Raw genomic sequence first — 21,266 nt, 5'->3', positions numbered from 1 at the left:
GTTTTACAAAATATGTTTTGCATTGAGGTCTGCTTCATTTCGTATGTGTTGTGCTTTTTAAAATACACACAAATAACAAATGGGATACAGACCTATCCATCACATTCAATCAATGGAAATTCTTTGAAACCAACTTCGAAAAATACATTACATTTTACTGTTGTAACGCAAAATCGTCCCCACTTTGTGTAAATTGAGTTTTGGGCCCATAATGCAATTCTACATCAAATGGGTGAGGCTTCACTGCGTTTTCAGTTTTTGAAGAAAATGGCGGAAAATATGCAGCCGGAGTCTGAAGAGATCCGACACAAATTCATTGCTCTAACTAATTATGACAAATGTTAACAACATGTTCGAGCAATGTAATAACTTTTCAAATAAGTTACATTACACGTTATTTTGACTGACAATTTGTTATCTACGCTATCCTTACGTACAACTGTTAGAATTGCGTAAATTCGAATCTGGTATCAGGATAAATATAACAATGAGTCACCTCATTGTATGCTATGTATTTTTTTTATTAGCTACGTAATAAATGGCAAATGCAACTTTCGTATATATGGGCTCACTGTAATACCATGTAGGGCAGAACAGAGAACTGGCAAGATGTATGTAAACAGTTGTTCTTATACTGTGATGGATAGGAACCCAAACCGGCTGCGCGCGTGCGCCATCGAGCCCTTGGCGTCGCAGACGCTGGAAGGCGGCGCGCGAGCAGTGTGGGTGCAATAATTGAATAACATGGATTTCTAAATTTATTTTGCGACGCTCGCGCAGGCGACGTGTCCGATCTGGTCAGCATGTTACGTTAACAAACTCTCAAGTGGTTGCATAGCAACAGCGTCAACTTCCGGCAGACAGGCGAAGCGCTGGTACAGTGTTCGCTTACCGTATACTCAAATTAACTAATAGTATACCAATAGTATGTAGTATATACTCAAGTATATCGTATAATAGTATGGGTATTAAAACACAGCTCATGCTGTCTTTTTTGGGGGCAGAAATGCCCATTTATTTTCATCATTTTCAGTCAACGTTTGATTTCAGCGACGCGCCCCAACAGGCAGTAAATACGTCACTGGTGCGCGCCCTGAGTCTTCCTTTCTCTCGTCCTAAAGATGGCGGCAGGGGTGAGTAAGATGGAGAGATGCCTTGTCACTTAATTGTTATTTGCTTTTCAGCAACCATCTGTACAAAATCTCCCCCATCCGTCTACTTATCCATTACCTTTAGTATTCCTGACACATTTAGCCACTTTAAACTTCATTGCTATGTTTAATTTTATTTTTTTAACCCCTCATAAAGTATTAATTGACGATGCAGCATAATAGCATTTGCGATGGTAAAATGACGCCTCTTTCCGTACCTTGTGCCACGTTGGGTTCTTCAGAGTCCGTGACGATTAATGAATGAAATTACTTGCTGTCGATTTTGTACCTTGTGTGTCATGGCTTATGTACAGTTTTTATTTGCAAAGTATCCATACATTGCCATCCGGAGTCTCTGGGGAGCATACTTGTGGCTACTTGGCTAAATAGCTAGGTACTTAATGGAAAGTAGATGGTACTAGGTAACAGTAGGTATCAAACTAACTAGTTCACTTGCTGTTTGGATAGGATTGTGGTCAACTTTAGGGGTAGGCCACTACCAATACAGGATATTAATTATGATTGCCAAATTATCTTTGTGATCCGCAAGTGATGTGCCCTAATGACTTGGCATAACTTTGACTTTAGCAAGCTCAGTTGCCAATGCAAGGAAGTGAAATTTAAAGGGGTGTAACCTCTGCCTGCACTGGTTGTAACAATGGGCATATCCTGTACATTCCCAACACCAAGGGGCTAATTGTGTTGCTTGTTGTGTAGCTTTTGTGGGATATTTAAAATTACTGACATTCTTCTGATGTATTAATAAAATGTTAGGCTATAAGTGCACATTTTCCAAAATGCAATACATTTTCTGGAACACGCCATTCTCAAAATACACTGCAAATTTGATTCCTTTTAAGTGCTTTATTTTAAAGTTAAAAAAATAATAATTATGGTGAAAATTATCTTCCCCAAATTTGGTATTTGACTGCAGTCATGACTGACCGGTGACCGTAACAGCCCTAAGTAGGACTAAGCTTTTTTATCTGTGGCTGGGGAAACTGTCCCACACTGTTCCTAGGCCGTCATTGAAAATAAGAATTTGTTCTAAACTGACTTGCCTTGTTAAATAAAGGTAAAATAAATTAACTCTGCATGTCATGTCTAAAAATCGATATCCGTCCTATGTTTTATATCCGTCGGATTCAAGAAGATGAGTGCAAGGAAGAGCTTGTCAGTTAGCCTTCATTTTCTCACAGCATCCAGCCTAGCTGACACGATACTTTTTTCCAGTCCAGATTATGTTTTACCAGCTGGCCTCAATTAAGTCACCCTAATTCTGGTCATCCTTACAAGGGTAAAAACTGCAAATAAGTTAACATATTAATAACATAATTTGACCCGTTGGTCAAAAGGTGTTTTTGATCGAACACCCTGCATAAGCCTATTGTTAGAAACAACTAATTATTAATTAATTAATTAGCTACTAGTGATTCTACTTGTTGTTCCTGCCTAAACCACCACCTGGATCTAGTAGACGCACGACCTGTGTACAGGGTTTTTCCTCTCCATTTTAATATAGTTGTGATTGTTCTCTCTTCTCCCTTCCGTAGACTCTGTACACGTATCCAGAAAACTGGAGAGCCTTCAAGGCTCAGATTGCAGCCCAGTACAGCGGTGCCCGCCTCAAGGTACTACACGTTTAAACCTGCCTTCATCATATTTATTTATTCTTATTGCCCTGTGATTTAGTTTTAAAATGATGTATTTATATTGGTTTTTACTACGGCTGTAACGATGACAACGTAACTCTGTTTACACAAGCAGCCCAATTCTGATCATTTGCCACCAATTGGTAATTTGACCGATCAGCTCTATTGGCCATAATTGGGCAAAAGATAAGAATCGGGCTGCCTGAGTAAACGCAGCCTAATTTCTCTTGGGATGAATAAAGTATCATCTCTTCTCTCTTAAGGTGGCCAGCAGCGCCCCCGCATTCACCTTCGGGCAGACGAACCGTACCCCCACCTTCCTCAACAACTTCCCCTTGGGCAAGGTCAGTTTCTGTATTCATTTTGTAATATGATCCATCTGAAATAGCACCCTATTCCCTACGTAGTGCACTACTTTTGACCAGGGTCTTATATAGGGAATAGGGTGCCACTTGGGATACTAACATGGTTTACCCTGTACATATCCTTGAACTTGGATGATAAGATGTTGTATTGTCTGTGTTAGCAGCGCTATATTCCCCCCAAAAAAATAGTTTGTATGATGCAATGATGTTTTGAATTTCTTCACCTGAAATAATCATGAAGTTTTTTTTATTGAGCTTTTTAACCCTGAGCATCAGACGTAAACATTGCCTATTGGTTGGTGTCTCCCATCTAGGGACAGGTGTTGAAAATGGACTCCCAACTAATCAAATAAATGACTGACTCTGTTTTCCTTTTTTTTTTTTTAAACTGTTCCCCCTCAACAGGTTCCAGCTTTTCAGGGCGATGACGGCTTCTGTCTTTTCGAGAGTAACGCCATTGCTCACTACCGTAAGTCTTTTCACATCCTGTCTTATTCTGCATCTGTAGTAGACAGATGGAACCCTGTCCTCTATATAGTGCACTACTGTTGACCCGGGGCCATAGGGTAGTGCACCACTGTTGACCCGGGGCCATAGGGTAGTGCACCACTGTTGACCTGGGTCCATAGGGTAGTGGACTACTGTTGACCCAGGGGCCATAGGGTAGTGCACTACTGTTGACCTGGGTCCATAGGGTAGTGCACTACTGTTGACCCGGGGCCATAGGGTAGTGCACTACTGTTGACCCAGGGGCCATAGGGTAGTGCACTACTGTTGACCCAGGGGCCATAGGGTAGTGCACTACTGTTGACCAGGGGCCATAGGACAGTGCACTACTGTTGACCCAGGGGCCATAGGGTAGTGCACTACTGTTGACCCAGGGGCCATAGGGTAGTGCACTACTGTTGACCCAGGGGCCATAGGGTAGTGCACTACTGTTGACCCAGGGGCCATAGGGTAGTGCACTACTGTTGACCCAGGGGCCATAGGGTAGTGCACTACTGTTGACCCAGGGGCCATAGGGTAGTGCACTACTGTTGACCCAGGGGCCATAGGGTAGTGCACTACTGTTGACCCAGGGGCCATAGGGTAGTGCACTACTGTTGACCCAGGGGCCATAGGGTAGTGCACTACTGTTGACCCGGGCCATAGGGTAGTGCACTACTGTTGACCAGGGTCCATAGGGTAGTGCACTACTGTTGACCAGGGTCCATAGGGTAGTGCACTACTGTTGACCCAGGGACCATAGGGTAGTGCACTACTGTTGATCCAGGGGCCATAGGGTAGTGCACTACTGTTGACCCAGGGTCCATAGGGTAGTGCACTACTGTTGACCCAGGGGCCATAGGGTAGTGCACTACTGTTGACCAGGGTCCATAGGGTAGTGCACTACTGTTGACCCAGGGGCCATAGGGTAGTGCACTACTGTTGACCCGGGTCCATAGGGTAGTGCACTACTGTTGACCCGGGGCCATAGGGTAGTGCACTACTGTTGACCCAGGGGCCATAGGGTAGTGCACTACTGTTGACCCAGGGGCCATAGGGTAGTGCACTACTGTTGACCCAGGGGCCATAGGGTAGTGCACTACTGTTGACCTGGGTCCATAGCGTAGTGCACTACTGTTGACCCGGGTCCATAGGGTAGTGCACTACTGTTGACCCGGGTCCATAGGGTAGTGCACTACTGTTGACCCAGGGGCCATAGGGTAGTGCACTACTGTTGACCCAGGGTCCATAGGGTAGTGCACTACTGTTGACCAGGGTTCATAGGGCAGTGCACCACTGTTGACCAGGGTCCATAGGACAGTGCACCACTGTTGACCCAGGGACCATAGGACAGTGCACCACTGTTGACCCAGGGACCATAGGACAGTGCACCACTGTTGACCCAGGGACCATAGGACAGTGCACCACTGTTGACCCAGGGACCATAGGACAGTGCACCACTGTTGACCCAGGGACCATAGGACAGTGCACCACTGTTGACCCAGGGACCATAGGACAGTGCACTACTGTTGACCCAGGGACCATAGGACAGTGCACCACTGTTGACCCAGGGACCATAGGACAGTGCACCACTGTTGACCCAGGGACCATAGGACAGTGCACCACTGTTGACCCAGGGACCATAGGACAGTGCACCACTGTTGACCCAGGGACCATAGGACAGTGCACCACTGTTGACCCAGGGGCCATAGGACAGTGCACCACTGTTGACCCAGGGGCCATAGGACAGTGCACCACTGTTGACCCAGGGGCCATAGGACAGTGCACTACTGTTGACCCAGGGACCATAGGACAGTGCACCACTGTTGACCCAGGGACCATAGGACAGTGCACCACTGTTGACCCAGGGGCCATAGGACAGTGCACTACTGTTGACCAGGGGCCATAGGACAGTGTTCGCTCAATAGTCAGGTCTGCTGGGCGCAAACTTGGAACGTTGTGAAAATTCTGTTCAACTTCCGGCGTGCGTTTACTGTGAACACAGAGGCTGTACCAGCTTTGAGTCAGTGGCCATACATCCCATAACATTTGAACATGGAAATAGCTGTTCTATCCTTCAGCCTACAGTAGCAGCCAATGTGTGGTGTTCAATGTAGCCCTACATTCTATGAGACTTTTGAGGAGAAAAAAACAAAAACATGCAGAGCTTGACATTAACCTGATTATTTATCCACTTATCCTTCAGACAAAGGGGGTGACTAAAAGATATTGTGGTGGTTGATGCAAGAAACAAACATGCATTATTCCCATACCATTTTATTATAGAGAATCAGTATCTATGCTACTCTCTGCCTATTGGCTACTTGACATATTCAAGCCTGTCTCAAAATAAATGACTTCCACTTTGAGGCAAAAGAAAAAGCTCTTGTACCTTACTCGCTTTTCAAAGATGGCTAGAAATGCACACGTTTTGTCTTGCTGGAAGCAACCGCTCCCCTAATTGCTGACTACAAATGATCTATAGCTGGCCTAACAACTCAAAAGTAGCAAAGGATATGAACAAAATGTGCATGTGGCTACATGCAGCTCTTCCTTTGATCTCAAAACAAGCGCATCTACTCCACAACTGCTCATGCTGTGAACACAGTCCAGTTCTAAGTAAAATGACACAGATCCATATATGGCAGTGGTCTATTTGCATATAGGCCTACTGCAGCTCTGATTGGTTATGGTGCACCGGTCTGTAGAGTACGGGCTTAGTCGTTCAATAGAATCCGATTCGTTATGCCTACAACCAAAATCTATTGCATAATAAGCTTTGCGTACGAAGTCTTGCAGTTTTGTTTCGGTATGTTGGATTGTGTTGATTCGATCACAATTCCCACAGTAAAGGGAAATGTGCTTCTCGGTGGGTGGGTGGGGGGGTTAGATATTTCTTCTGAGCGCCCATCTTAGAGGGAACATTGTCCAATACGGTAGTTACAATGACGGCCTCCCGGGGAACAGTGGGTTAAGTGCCTTGTTCATGGACAGAACGACAGATTTTTACCTTGTCAGCTCTGGGCATTTGAACCAGCAACCTTTTCAGCTACTGGCCCAACGCTCTATCTAGGCTACCTGCCGCCAGGCAGACGGGTGGCCAGTTACCCTCGTCCTCCTCGATAGCTGCCCTCGTCCTCCTCGATAGCTGCCCTCGTCCTCCTCGATAGCTGCCCTCGTCCTCCTCGATAGCTGCCCTCATGCAGGGTTTGGTTTCCAACGGCCCCAGTTCATCACCTGAATGCTTCTAATCATTAAACCGGAATGGCTGCATCGGGTGTTTGTCTGGGGATGCAACCTTGGTCTTCAGCCCCATTCTCCATCCTTCTTCCAGTGTACATTTGCACACATGGATTTAACAAGGTTTGGAGAGTTGGGACTCGACCCAAGCCTGTTTAGCCAGTATCAAACCAGAGGCTTCATTATCAACATCTAATATGCATAGCTAGACCTGCTATCATGAAAAATCATGCTAAAAAAATATAATCTCTAGGTTTTATGCAGGCCGTCATCGAGGCTGAGCCTGTAGTGTCTAGTAGAGAACTGAGGTGGTTTGAGGCCCTGTCCCCCCCTGTAGTGTCTAGTAGAGAACTGAGGTGGTTTGAGGCCCTGTCCTGTCCTCTCCGGTAGTGTCTAGTAGAGAACTGAGGTGGTTTGAGGCCCTGTCCTCTCCTGTAGTGTCTAGTAGAGAACTGAGGTGGTTTGAGGCCCTGTCCTCTCCGGTAGTGTCTAGTAGAGAACTGAGGTGGTTTGAGGCCCTGTCCTCTCCGGTAGTGTCTAATAAAGCAGGGTTTCTAAACTCTGTCCTGCGGTTTCCCTTGTTTGAAAGTTTAGTTTTTTGACCTAGCACTACAGCTGATTCAAATAACCAACGCATCAAGTATTGATGATTTAAATCAGCTGTTTAGTGCTAGTGCAAAAAAACAAAATGTGCACCCAGAGGTGGGTGATTGAAAGACAAACTGTGTTGCCAGTCGGTGTAGTAATACTGTGAGAGTTTAGGTGCCAATCACCATATAATTTCAAAGATGAAAAAGCCTGGAAGGAGGAGAGATGACTAGAAACAATTCGGTTTACCGTTTTATGTGTAGATTAATTGTCGGAGTAGAGGACCTTGTGCATTTCAGGTAATATAACAACTCAATCTTTATATCCCAGGAGAAATTAGCTAGCAACAGCAAGCTAGCTAAATAGGACAAATTAGCTAGCAAGCTAACTAGCTAAATTGCCGTAAATGTTTAATGCTTTTCGACCTGTTCCCAAATGAATGTAATTGGTTCAGAGTTATTTTATCCTGCGTGTCGTGGTTGCTTTTGGTGTAGGGGGGACAAAATAAATGTATGCACGATGGTGCACGCGAGCAGCCGGTGTGTTCTGTGTGATAGGATCAGGGATTGAATCACCCGAATCAGAGTGCTAGATGTTACATCCTCTGAACATTTTTCATATAACAGCAATTCCCTTACCCATCTTAACCTGTCTAGGACTAGCCGGAACCCCGCTCCGCTAGCGGAACCCCTCGCCAACAGCCAATGAAATTGCAGGGCGCCAAATTCAAATCAACAGAAATCTCATAAATCAAATTTCTCAAACATGCAAGAATCAAATCAAATTTATTTGTCACATACACATGGTTAGCAGATGTTAATGCGAGTGTAGCGAAATGCTTGTGCTTCTAGTTCCGACAATGCAGTAATAACCAACGAGTAATCTAACCTAACAATTCCAAAACTACTACCTTATACACACAAGTGTAAAGAGATAAGAATATGTACATAAAGATATATGAATGAGTGATGGTACAGAACGGCATAGGCAAGCTGCAGTAGATGGTATCGAGTACAGTATATACATATGAGATGAGTAATGTAGGGTATGTAAACATTATATTAAGTGGCATTGTTTAAAGTGGCTAGTGATATATTTTACATCAATTTCCATCCATTCCCATTATTAAAGTGGCTGGAGTTGAGTCAGTGTGTTGGCAGCTGCCACTCAATGTTAGTGGTGGCTGTTTAACAGTCTGATGGCCTTGAGATAGAAGCTGTTTTTCAGTCTCTCGGTCCCAGCTTTGATGCACCTGTACTGACCTCGCCTTCTGGATGATAGCGGGGTGAACAGGCAGTGGCTCTGGTGGTTGTTGTCCTTGATGATCTTTATGGCCTTCCTGTGACATCGGGTGGTGTAGGTGTCCTGGAGGGCAGGTAGTTTGCCCCCGGTGATGCGTTGTGCAGACCTCACTACCCTCTGGAGAGCCTTACGGTTGTGGGCGGAGCAGTTGCCGTACCAGGCGGTGATACAGCCCGACAGCATGCTCTCGATTGTGCATCTGTAGAAGTTTGTGTGTGTTTTTGGTGACAAGCCGAATTTCTTCAGCCTCCTGAGGTTGAAGAGGCCCTGCTGCGCCTTCTTCACGATGCTATCTGTGTGGGTGGACCAATTCAGTTTGTCTGTGATGTGTACACCGAGGAACTTAACTTACTACCCTCTCCACTACTGTCCCATCGATGTGGATAGGGGGGGTGCTCCCTCTGCTGTTTCCTGAAGTCCACAATCATCTCCTTAGTTTTGTTGACGTTGAGTGTGAGGTTATTTTCCTGACACCACACTCCGAGGGCCCTCACCTCCTCCCTGTAGGCCGTCTCGTCGTTGTTGGTAATCAAGCCTACCACTGTAGTGTCGTCCGCAAACTTGATGATTGAGTTGGAGGCGTGCGTGGCCATGCAGTCGTGGGTGAACAGGGAGTACAGGAGAGGGCTCAGAACGCACCCTTGTGGGGCCCCAGTGTTGAGGATCAGCGGGGTGGAGATGTTGTTACCTACCCTCACCACCTGGGGGCGGCCCGTCAGGAAGTACAGTACCCAGTTGCACAGGGGGGGTGGTTGAGACCCAGGGTCTCGAGCTTGATGACGAGTTTGGAGGGTACTATGGTGTTAAATGCTGAGCTGTAGTCGATGAACAGCATTCTCACATAGGTATTCCTCTTGTCCAGATGGGTTAGGGCAGTGTGCAGTGTGGTTGAGATTGCAGGCACCATTTTAAAGATAAAATTCTTGTTAATCCAGCCATAGTGTCTGATTTCAAAAATGCTTTACAGCGAAAGCTCCACAAACGATTGTTAGGTCACCACCAACTCACAGAAAAACCCAGCCATTTTTCCAGCCAAAGACAGGAGTCACAAAAAGCATAAATAGAGAGAAAGTTAATCACTAACCTTTGATCTTCATCAGATGACACTCATAGGACTTCATGTTACACAATAAATGTGTGTTTTGTTTGATAAAGTTCATATTTATATAAAAAAAATCTGAGTTTACGCGTTAGATTCACTAGTTCAAAAACATCAAGTGATTTTGCATAGCCACATCATTCAACAGAAATACTCATAAATGTATATGATAATATAGTTAGTTATACACATGGAATTATAGATATACCTCTCCTTAATGCAACCGCTGTGTCAGATTACGGAAAAAGAAACGCAATAATCTGAGACGGTGCTCAAAAGTAAAAACAACACAGCCGCAAAGATGGCGTCAACATAAACAAGAAATTACATGATAAATATTCCCTTTGATAATCTACATCAGAAAGCACTCCAGGAATCCCAGGTCCATAATAAATGTTTGTTTTGTTTGAAAATGTCTGTTATTTATGTCCAAATACCTTCTTTTGTTAGTGCGTTTGGTATACATATCCAAATGCTAATTCTGGTCAGCGTTATATCGGACAAAACCTTCAGTAAGTGATATTACCGGTCGAAGAAACATTTCAAACTAAGTACAGAATCAATCATTAGGAGGTTTTTAACATATATCTTCAATAAAGTTCCAACCGGAGTATTCTTTCTTGTCTTTGTGAGCATTGGAACGCAAGTGACTACCATGTGGAAAAAGGATCACAAAATGGCTGCTTGATGGACATCTGATATATTCTGCTCTCATTCACTCCCACAACAACATAGAAACCTCATTATAATTTCTATTGATGGAATCTAGTGGAACCCCTAGGCAGTGCAACATCATTCATATCTCAAGGGGATTTCATTGGGGACTCTGGTGAATACATACAAGCTCCGATTTCTGACTTCCTGTTTTCAACTCAGAATTTTGCCTGCCAATATGAGTTCTGTTATACTCGCAGACATCATTCAAACCGTTTTAGAAACGCCAGTGTTTTCTATCCAATACTATGAATAATATGCAAATATTAGCAACTATGACTGAGGAGCAGTCCATTTGATATGGGCACCTTCCATCCAAGCAACTCAATACTGCCCCCTGCAGCCATAAGAAGTAAATGCGTCCGCTGTGTCAGATTAAAAAGAAAACACTTTACAGAAAAAGCAAACCATGCAATAGTCTGAGACGGCGCTCAGAAAAATAATCAAATTAGCCGCCATGGAGTCAACAGAAACCAGAAATCACATAAATATTCCCTTTGATCTTCATCTGAATGCACTCACAGGAATCGCAGTTCCACAATAAATGCTTGATTCGTTCGATAATGTCCGTCATTTATGTCCAAGTAGCTACTTTTCTTAGCGTTAGGTACACATATCGAAACGCTCGTGTATTACTTCGGACAAAAACTTGTAAAAGTTATATTACAGGTCGAAGAAACATTTCAAACTAAGTATAGAATCAATCATTAGGATTTTTTTAACATATAGCTTCAATAAAGTTCCAACCGGAGAATTCCTTTGTGTCTAGAGAAGCAACGGAACGCAGGGCAATATCACGTGGAATGCACGTGACCAGGAAATGGCTCTCTGCCAGTAACCTCACTCATTCAGCTCTTATTCAGTCCCACAACACAGAAGCCTCATTCAAGTTTCTAAAGACGGTTGACATCTAGTGGAAGCCCTAGGAAGTGCAACTTCATTCATATCCCAATGTGAATTCATTAGGGCCTGGGTTGAAAATATACCAACCTCAGATTTCTCAGATTTCTTCTCAGGTTTTTGCCAGCCATATGAGTTCTGTTATACTCAGACATCATTCAACCAGTTTTAGAAACTTCAGAGTTTTCTATCCAATACTAATAATAATATGCATATATTAGTAACTGGGACTGAGGAGAAGGCCGTTTACTCTGGGCACCTTTCATCCAAGCTACTCAATAATAACCGGCAAATCTGCCCCTGCAGCCATAAGAAGTTAAGATCTGTGCCCACATTCTCATCGTATGTACTGTCTTCTCCTCCAGTGAGCAATGAGGCCCTGCGTGGCAGCAGTCCCCAGACCCAGTCCCAGGTGCTTCAGTGGGTAAGCTTTGCTGATGCTGAAATCATCCCTCCAGCCTCTGCGTGGGTCTTCCCTACATTGGGAATCATGCAGTTCAACAAGCAGGTATGTACTGCTATCACTGTATACCGACGCGCTTTCCAGCTAATCTTTATTGAAATTACACTGTAGACGGATCAGATATCACAACCATGGTTTTAATCTACCAGCCACTCAGATTGTTTATGAAGCAAATCATTTGGATTTTTTCCACTTACTCTAGCTAACAAATTCATGCTTTTGCCTATTTCTCCCTGATTTAGAAGATACTGTTGCACAAACATGCTAATATAAGCCTACAGCAGCACTGGTATCAGGCTGTATAGACTAGCTAAGTGTGCTCTGACTCAGTACATTTATTAGCTAACTAGCGATTTAGCATTAGTCTAATACGGATTTATTTTCGCCACAACATGCTAAGACAAGACAGACTAGCTGTTTGCAGGAATCCTGCTTTCTGGAATATTCCACTGGGTACAAATGGTATTTGTTTTGTTAAACATCTTGAGTGCTGAGACTGACTCGTCTCTGGGGGGCTCTAGTACTGAGGTCTATCCTGACTGACTCGTCTCTGGGGGGCTCTAGTACTGAGGTATATCCTGACTGACTCGTCTCTGGGGGGGCTCTAGTACTGAGGTATATCCTGACGGACTCGTCTCTGGGGGGCTCTAGTACTGAGGTATATCCTGACTGACTCGTTTCTGGGGGGGCTCTAGTACTGAGGTATATCCTGACGGACTCGTTTCTGGGGGGGCTCTAGTACTGAGGTATATCCTGACGGACTCGTCTCTGGGGGGCTCTAGTACTGAGGTATATCCTGGCGGACTCGTCTCTGGGGGGGGCTCTAGTACTGAGGTATATCCTGACTGACTCGACTCGTCTCTGGGGGGGCTCTAGTACTGAGGTCTATCCTGACTGACTCGTCTCTGGGGGGGCTCTAGTACTGAGGTCTATCCTGACGGACTCGTCTCTGGGGGGGCTCTAGTACTGAGGTCTATCCTGACTGACTCGTCTCTGGGGGGGCTCTAGTACTGAGGTCTATCCTGACGGACTCGTCTCTGGGGGGGCTCTAGTACTGAGGTATATCCTGACTGACTCGTCTCTGGGGGGGCTCTAGTACTGAGGTATATCCTGACTGACTCGTCTCTGGGGGGGCTCTAGTACTGAGGTATATCCTGACTGACTCGTTTCTGGGGGGGCTCTAGTACTAAGGTATATCCTGACGGACTCGTCTCTGGGGGGCTCTAGTACTGAGGTATATCCTGACTGACTCGTCTCTGGGGGGGCTCTAGTACTGAGGTATATCCTGACGGACTCGTCTCTGGGGGGCTCTAGTACTGAGGTATATCCTGACTGACTCGTCTCTGGGGGGGCTCTAGTACTGAGGTATATCCTGACGGACTCGTCTCTGGGGGGGGCTCTAGTACTGAGGTATATCCTGACTGACTCGTCTCTGGGGGGGCTCTAGTACTGAGGTATATCCTGACGGACTCGTCTCTGGGGGGGCTCTAGTACTGAGGTCTCTGTGGGCTCTAGTACTGAGGTCTATCCTGACGGACTCCTCTCTGGGGGGGCTCTAGTCGTTGGAAAAGCCTCATAGCTTTACCCTCAAACCTACTGCCGTTAGCCCTGTGGGATATTAGTGCAGAACATTACTAATCTACAAATTTACCGAAGTAGTTTTAAAGTTCACATCTTCCCCTCTCGTTTTATTTAAATTACCATATCAATTAATGTAAACTTTCTCCAGGCCTTCATAGCCTATCGTCTATTTGGGTTAATAACACAAAACATGTTTTGTGATGACTCACTGTGATCTTGCATTTTGGTTTTAACGTTCACACCCATAGTCTGTATTGCTGTTATTAATGTATCTCACAACACCCAGATAATGTTAAGTCACATACTATAGCAATCATCTGGGATGTGTCGCATGACAATTTTAACATGCGGAAGGTGGACGCAATATACAACATAACTTCACACTGGTAGTTTAACATGACATAGAAATGGGTTTAGGTGACTAAATGCTAAATGAAGTGTCTTGGGAGCAAACTTATCTGTTCTGGTTTAAGGTTACTCTGCTCAATGTTGTGCCATGTCTCTCACCCTGTAGCCTCTAGACTTGCACAATGTAGTGTATTTATTGTAAATGTAATGCATTGTGTGTGTCCCTTCCCCCTCCCCCTCCCCCCAGGCAACAGAGCAGGCCAAGGAGGAGGTGAAGAAGGTTCTGTCTGTCCTCAACCATCACCTCAACACCAGGACCTTCCTGGTTGGAGAGCGAGTCAGCCTGGCTGATATCAGCGTGGCCTGTAGCATGATCTGGCTTTTTAAACAGGTTTGATCATCATCTTCTTCTTTTTTTTTACTGTTATGACAACAAATACCTAGGGGCTTCATGTCCTCTGACTTTGCCTAGGTGGGTGTTTCCATATCCATTCCTCAAGAAAGTACCTCTTGAACTGCACACATTTTGCTTCAGTTAAACTACTCAATGGCTTGTTGAATCAGGGAACCCTTTATATTTAAGCATAGGCTGTGTCTCAAATTGGCTCCCCATTAAGTGCACTTGTATAGGGACGTGTTCCCGTTAGGGTTTACCAGAGACAGGGTAACCATAGTGATGGACTACAACAGTGTTCCATTCAGGATGGTTTACCAGAGACAGGGTAACCATAGTGATGGACTACAACACAGTGTTCCATTTAGGCTGGTTTACCAGAGACAGGGTAACCATAGTGATGGACTACAACAGTGTTCCATTCAGGATGGTTTACCAGAGACAGGGTAACCCTAGTGATGGACTACAACAGTGTTCCATTCAGGATGGTTTACCAGAGACAGGGTAACCCTAGTGATGGACTACAACAGTGTTCCATTCAGGATGGTTTACCAGAGACAGGGTAACCCTAGTGATGGACTACAACAGTGTTCCATTCAGGATGGTTTACCAGAGACAGGGTAACCCTAGTGATGGACTACAACAGTGTTCCATTCAGGATGGTTTACCAGAGACAGGGTAACCCTAGTGATGGACTACAACAGTGTTCCATTCAGGATGGTTTACCAGAGACAGGGTAACCCTAGTGATGGACTACAACACAGTGTTCCATTTAGGCTGGTTTACCAGAGACAGGGTAACCATAGTGATGGACTACAACAGTGTTCCATTCAGGATGGTTTACCAGAGACAGGGTAACCATAGTGATGGACTACAACAGTGTTCCATTCAGGATGTTTTACCAGAGACAGGGTAACCCTAGTGATGGACTACAACAGTGTTCCATTCAGGATGGTTTACCAGAGACAGGGTAACCCTAGTGATGGACTACAACAGTGTTCCATTCAGGATGGTTTACCAGAGACAGGGTAACCCTAGTGATGGACTAAAACACAGTGTTCCATTTAGGCTGGTTTACCAGAGACAGGGTAACCATAGTGATGGACTACAACAGTGTTCCATTCAGGATGTTTTACCAGAGACAGGGTAACCCTAGTGATGGACTACAACAGTGTTCCATTCAGGATGGTTTACCAGAGACAGGGTAACCCTAGTGATGGACTACAACAGTGTTCCATTCAGGATGGTTTACCAGAGACAGGGTAACCCTAGTGATGGACTACAACAGTGTTCCATTCAGGATGTTTTACCAGAGACAGGGTAACCATAGTGATGGACTACAACAGTGTTCCATTCAGGATGGTTTACCAGAGACAGGGTAACCATAGTGATGGACTACAACACAGTGTTCCATTCAGGATGGTTTACCAGAGACAGGGTAACCCTAGTGATGGACTACAACAGTGTTCCATTCAGGATGTTTTACCAGAGACAGGGTAACCCTAGTGATGGACTACAACACAGTGTTCCATTCAGGATGGTTTTCCAGAGACAGGGTAACCATAGTGATGGACTACAACACAGTGTTCCATTCAGGATGGTTTACCAGAGACAGGGTAACCCTAGTGATGGACTACAACAGTGTTCCATTCAGGATGTTTTACCAGAGACAGGGTAACCATAGTGATGGACTACAACAGTGTTCCATTCAGGATGTTTTACCAGAGACAGGGTAACCCTAGTGATGGACTACAACAGTGTTCCATTCAGGGTGGTTTACCAGAGACAGGGTAACCCTAGTGATGGACTACAACAGTGTTCCATTCAGGATGGTTTTCCAGAGACAGGGTAACCCTAAAACACACTTTCAATGGAGATTTAAAAAACCATGGAAGGGTTTTGAATCCAGGACTGGACTTAATCTGGGTCCTGGGAAACTGGCCTATATGTGGCTTTGATGTCTAATGACTTAGCCTAGGGTTATTATTTCTCTAGTCATTCCTCGAGGCAGAACCCTTATGACTGCACATATCATTTAGACGTTGGCCTAAATGCTGCATCTTTCGTTTAGATTAGTGGAGCTGGCCGCTTGGCTTTAAATGTCCCTCTCCTCCTCCTGTAGGTCCTTGAGCCTTCCTTCCGCCAACCTTTCCCCAACGTGACCCGCTGGTTCCAGACCTGCGTCAACCAGCCCCAGTTCAAGACCGTGCTCGGAGAGGTCAAGCTCTGCGACAAGATGGCTCAGTTTGATCGTAAGGACCAACTGTAGAAGAAAGGATTCTTCCACATATTGTTCTAGTTCCATGATACAACACAATGCTTCATAGAGAAAAAAATATATTTTTATTTTTTGCACATTTGACATATTTTGATAGATTTCTAAATGAGAAGTCATTGGGGGTTTTGTTTTCATGGAGAAGATCGAAAAAGTTATATGAAATAATTTGTCACCCACCCAAGACCGTACTATCATGACAGAGGCGTTGTGAAATCTAATCCTTGGGAGAATAACGCAGGACTTTGGCACAGGTTAAAGTAGACCCAATCTACAATAATCTGACTAGAAGACCTGGGACAATAGTTACCAGATTATGAGCGGTGCCGCTACACCTTCTCTTAAAGTACTGATGTATGCTAATATTGTGGTCAAATGGTAATTACATTTTGTTTTGATGTTAAAAGATTCAAACACAGGGAAGCACTCGGTGTAGTACACTACACTGGATTTGTTATTCAATGTGTTTTATTGAATGTATTTATACTCCAGCCAAGAAGTTCTCTGACATGCAGCCCAAGAAGGACAGCCTTCCCAAGAAAGACACCCCTCCCAAGAAAGAGAAGGCTGGAAAGGAGGCAGGCAAACCTCAGGAGAAGAAGGAGAAGAAGAAGAAGGAAGAGAAGGAAGCTGCCCCTGCCGAGGAGGAAATGGACGAGTGTGAAGCAGCTCTGGCTTCAGAACCCAAAACAAAGGACCCCTTCGCTCATCTACCAAAGAGGTACGTCATATGTTCACATACATCAGTCCTGAGGGTTATACTTGCGAAGCTGGATTAATGAGTTAGCCAGCTAACTTGCCTAAATATTGTGATAACTTATTATTTTTTATTTTTTAATGTAAAGATGAGCTTGTCATGGTGTAATTGACTCAACAATTTAAAACACTTGGGAGTATTTTTGTAATCTTGTGTATTTGTATTATGTTGTATTTATAAATTGTGTAGATGCAGATCTCCCTCGTAAAATAGATGAGACAGGGAGTCTCATCTATTTTACGAAAAGAAAAAAAAGTTTTTGTTTTCTTAATGAACCAGAAAAATATATTTTGGGATGTTTATCAAAGTTAGCTGGCTAACTCATCGACCCAAAGGGGGTATATTATAAAGCTAGATCCATGAGTTAGCCAGCTAACTTTGATTAGCAACCAGAAATAACTATAGATTTTCTGGTTCATTTAAAAAAAAAGCTAAACTTTGACCTTTCAAACACCTTTGAGGACCGGGGGCTGTCCCAGAAGGCTGGATCAGTGAGTTGGCCAGCTGTCCAAAGTTGCTTGAAATAACTGAATTGTTTTTGAGGAATAGACTTATAAATTGTCATGGCGAATTATCGTCTACAGGACCAATGCTTATGTTTTTATCTCGATATCAAATCATTTCTGTGTAACAATTAAGTGCCCTACTGGGTCAAAAATGAACAAAACTAGCTTCGTAGCGAAGAGCAATTTCTCAAGCAAGGACTGTTTGAGTGGGTGGCAGATGAGATGTTATTGGCAGAGGTTTGCAGCTCTCTTTCTTATTGGTCTATTAACTAATTTAATGCTTGGTGATGTCACCAGGCAGGCCAAAACAGGCCACACCAGAACAGGCTGACATTTTAGGCTCCCCCCCCCCCCCCCAACAGTTCCTACACTAAAAGGACAGTAACATTTTCAAAATGTCACTATTATTCCAATCTCAGTGTTGAACTGCAGTGTTTGTGTGTATATATAAAATGCAGAAAAATCACTCTTTTGACAACCAAAATCCCCTTCAATCAACCAACTAATCCTAAATGACATGTGGCTATAAAAGTTAGTTGAATAATAATCCTTCTTTCTGGAATACTCTGTGGGCTCTAGTACTGAGGTCTCTGTGGGCTCTAGTACTGAGGTCTCTGTGGGCTCTAGTACTGAGGTCTCTGTGGGCTCTAGTACTGAGGTCTCTGTGGGCTCTAGTACTGAGGTCTCTGTGGGCTCTAGTACTGAGGTCTCTGTGGGCTCTAGTACTGAGGTCTCTGTGGGCTCTAGGACTGAGGTCTCTGTGGGCTCTAGGACTGAGGTCTCTGTGGGCTCTAGGACTGAGGTCTCTGTGGGCTCTAGTACTGAGGTCTATCCTGACGGACTCCTCTCTGGGGGGGGCTCTAGTCGTTGGAAATGCCTCATAGCTTTACCCTCAAATCTACTGTCATTAGCCCTGTGGGATATTACTGCAGGACATTACTAATAATATTTTAAACTGTTTTTCGCTTTGTCATTATGGTGTGTGTGTAGATGGATGAGGAAACGCATGAATTTAATTAATCAATTTTAGAATAAGGCTGTAAAATAACAATGTGGAAATAGTTGAGGGGTCTGAATACTTTCCGAATGCACTGTATATATTTTAACCTCTTGAGTTATTAGGTGACTAGGGAGTGTACAATCTGTTCTCCTGATTCCTCCCTCCTCTTCCTGCAGTGCGTTTGTCATGGACGAGTTCAAGAGGAAGTACTCTAACGAGGACACGCTGACTGTAGCCGTGCCCCACTTCTGGGAACACTTTGACAAGGAGGGCTACTCCATCTGGTACGGCGAGTACAAATTCCCCGAGGAGCTTACCATGACCTTCATGAGCTGCAACCTCATCATGGGTGAGATAGCTACCACAGCCATCCATAGGCTCTATATACCCACAGCCATCCATAGGCTCTATATACCCACAGCCATCCATAGGCTCTATATACCCACAGCCATCCATACCACAGCCAGGGTGTGTGTACCTGAGAATGTCCGTGGGGTACTGAGAGCGGCTTCATCTTTCAGGAATGTTCCAGCGACTTGACAAACTCCGCAAGAACGGCTTTGCCAGCGTGATCCTGTTCGGAGGGAACAACGACAGTAGCATTTCTGGAATCTGGATCTTCAGAGGACAGGACTTAGCTTTCACTGTGAGTTTCTGTTTCCCCTTGGGCTGTTTTGGGGTGGAAGGTCATTTCAGTAGACAATTCTTGTCCATTTATTCCCCCTGTGGAATAATAAAGTTGACTGAACAGTCTTGGGGATACACTGGGGACTGGTTTCCCAGACATATATTAAGTGTAGACCAGGATTAAACATTTTAAATGTTCCCTTGACCGAGCTTTTTAGTCCTGGACTGAAGTTGATCTGTGTCTGGAGAACAAGGGCCTAAGGGTGTCAGAGAATTACCGCTGCAGTTCTGAATTGAAAACGTGCTACAACTGTATACAATTGAGCCTACAGGTTCATTCTTGTCCCAATTTTGGGAATTCAATGATTGCTTGTAGTTGACCACCTTTCATTTTTCCCTCCTGTGTAGCTGTCTGATGACTGGCAGATTGATTACGAGTCGTACGCCTGGCGCAAACTGGACCCCGACAGCGACGAAACCAAGACCATGGTCAAGGAGTACTTTGCTTGGGAGGGAGAGTTCAAACACGTGGGAAAACCCTTTAGCCAGGGCAAGTGCTTCAAGTGAGCAACGTGGAGGAGGATGGCACCATGACCCCTATACGTCCGACGCCATACATCAACACCTTAACCTAAAGGACATTCAAACACCTTGTGCTTGGACCTTCTCAAACTGATCTTCAGTTTGTGTGGATTGTGTCTCGATGGTCCTAACAGAAGCGGTTGTTTTTGAGTTGACAAATAAACATGTTTTCCACAATGCCATTTTCTGGATTTTTTTGTTTTTTTTGGTGTTGGAATCCCCCCACAAAAAAATATATATATAATGCTAGATGACTTGTTTTACTTTGAAAAATTTCGGCCATTTTCTGTTTTGTGGCCTTGTTGTATCCCATCACCTAGCTACCCTGTTTTATACGCCCGAATTTCCTTTCAATTCTAGCCAGAGTACCAGTCTGTTTGTGCCATCCCAGGTCAGTCATTATCATGTTTGGCTGAACAATGAGCAATGTATTTGGTAAGAACACAAACAGATCTGGGACCAGGCTAATTCAGTGTGAAATAATCATATTTGTTTTCTCTTTTGATATAGCAATCATGGAGCGGAAATCTGGACAATGAATAAATGGTTACATTGCTGTCCATAAAATAATTGGTTGCGTACATTAAAGCCTTTTTAATGTGGTGAAAAATAAATAATTGAACATCTAGTGCCTCCCGACCCTCGACCTTAGGATTCTTCTGTGCATACAGTGGGTCTGTTGCACCATATTCCTTATACTTAAGTTTTTTTTTAAATTTTATTTAACTAGGCAAGTCGGTTAAGAACAAATTATTTACGATGACGGCCAATCCCAGACACCGCTGGGATGATCGTGCGCCGCCCTATGGAACTCCCAAACACAGCTGGTTGTGATACAGCCTGGAATCGAACCGGGGTCTGTAGTAACACCTCTAGATGCAGTGCCTTAGACCGCTGCACTACTCAGGAGGGTGCTACTTTTAACCAGGGCTCATAGGGTGTAATTTGGGTGTTGTGTGAATATAATCTTGAGTAAAACCAGCCTTTTCCTAACTGAGAATAATTGTATATGATTTAATTTGCTACATGAAACCAAGCTTTTGGAAAATAATTTTGATTTCATCTGAATACATCAAGGATTTAAAAGTTTCTAAATTAGTCAAATAAAATCTGGAGCTAGTTTCAACAGGCTACAAAATGGCAGCTTTGGTATTTAAATGAGCAATACTTTTTTTGGGGGGGCGGGGTCAAAATGATGATGCAGTATTTTCGTTTGTCCGCCAGGGGGCGTAAAAC

At 44.3% G+C, this 21,266-nt stretch overlaps 1 protein-coding gene and 1 non-coding gene across 2 annotated transcripts; both read left to right on the top strand.

The window, feature by feature from the left end:
• Window positions 1–1,056: 1,056 nt before the first annotated feature.
• LOC110489228 (elongation factor 1-gamma) lies at window positions 1,057–20,212 on the top strand. Its single transcript, XM_036943510.1, has 11 exons — window positions 1,057–1,133; window positions 2,705–2,782; window positions 3,067–3,147; window positions 3,574–3,637; window positions 11,863–12,005; window positions 14,137–14,280; window positions 16,406–16,535; window positions 17,051–17,279; window positions 18,998–19,170; window positions 19,343–19,467; window positions 19,857–20,212. Exons 1-11 carry the CDS (start codon window positions 1,122–1,124, stop codon window positions 20,013–20,015), a joined length of 1,338 nt encoding a protein of 445 aa, XP_036799405.1. The 5' UTR covers window positions 1,057–1,121; the 3' UTR covers window positions 20,016–20,212.
• LOC118938777 lies at window positions 3,366–3,442 on the top strand. Its single transcript, XR_005036034.1, has one exon. It is a non-coding gene; the product is annotated as a small nucleolar RNA SNORD36 (small nucleolar RNA).
• Window positions 20,213–21,266: the final 1,054 nt, after the last annotated feature.

This window comes from Oncorhynchus mykiss, chromosome 14 (assembly GCF_013265735.2).
Source record: "Oncorhynchus mykiss isolate Arlee chromosome 14, USDA_OmykA_1.1, whole genome shotgun sequence".
Classification (NCBI taxonomy): Eukaryota; Metazoa; Chordata; class Actinopteri; order Salmoniformes; family Salmonidae; genus Oncorhynchus; species Oncorhynchus mykiss.
This window is presented reverse-complemented; position numbering and strand designations above follow the sequence as displayed.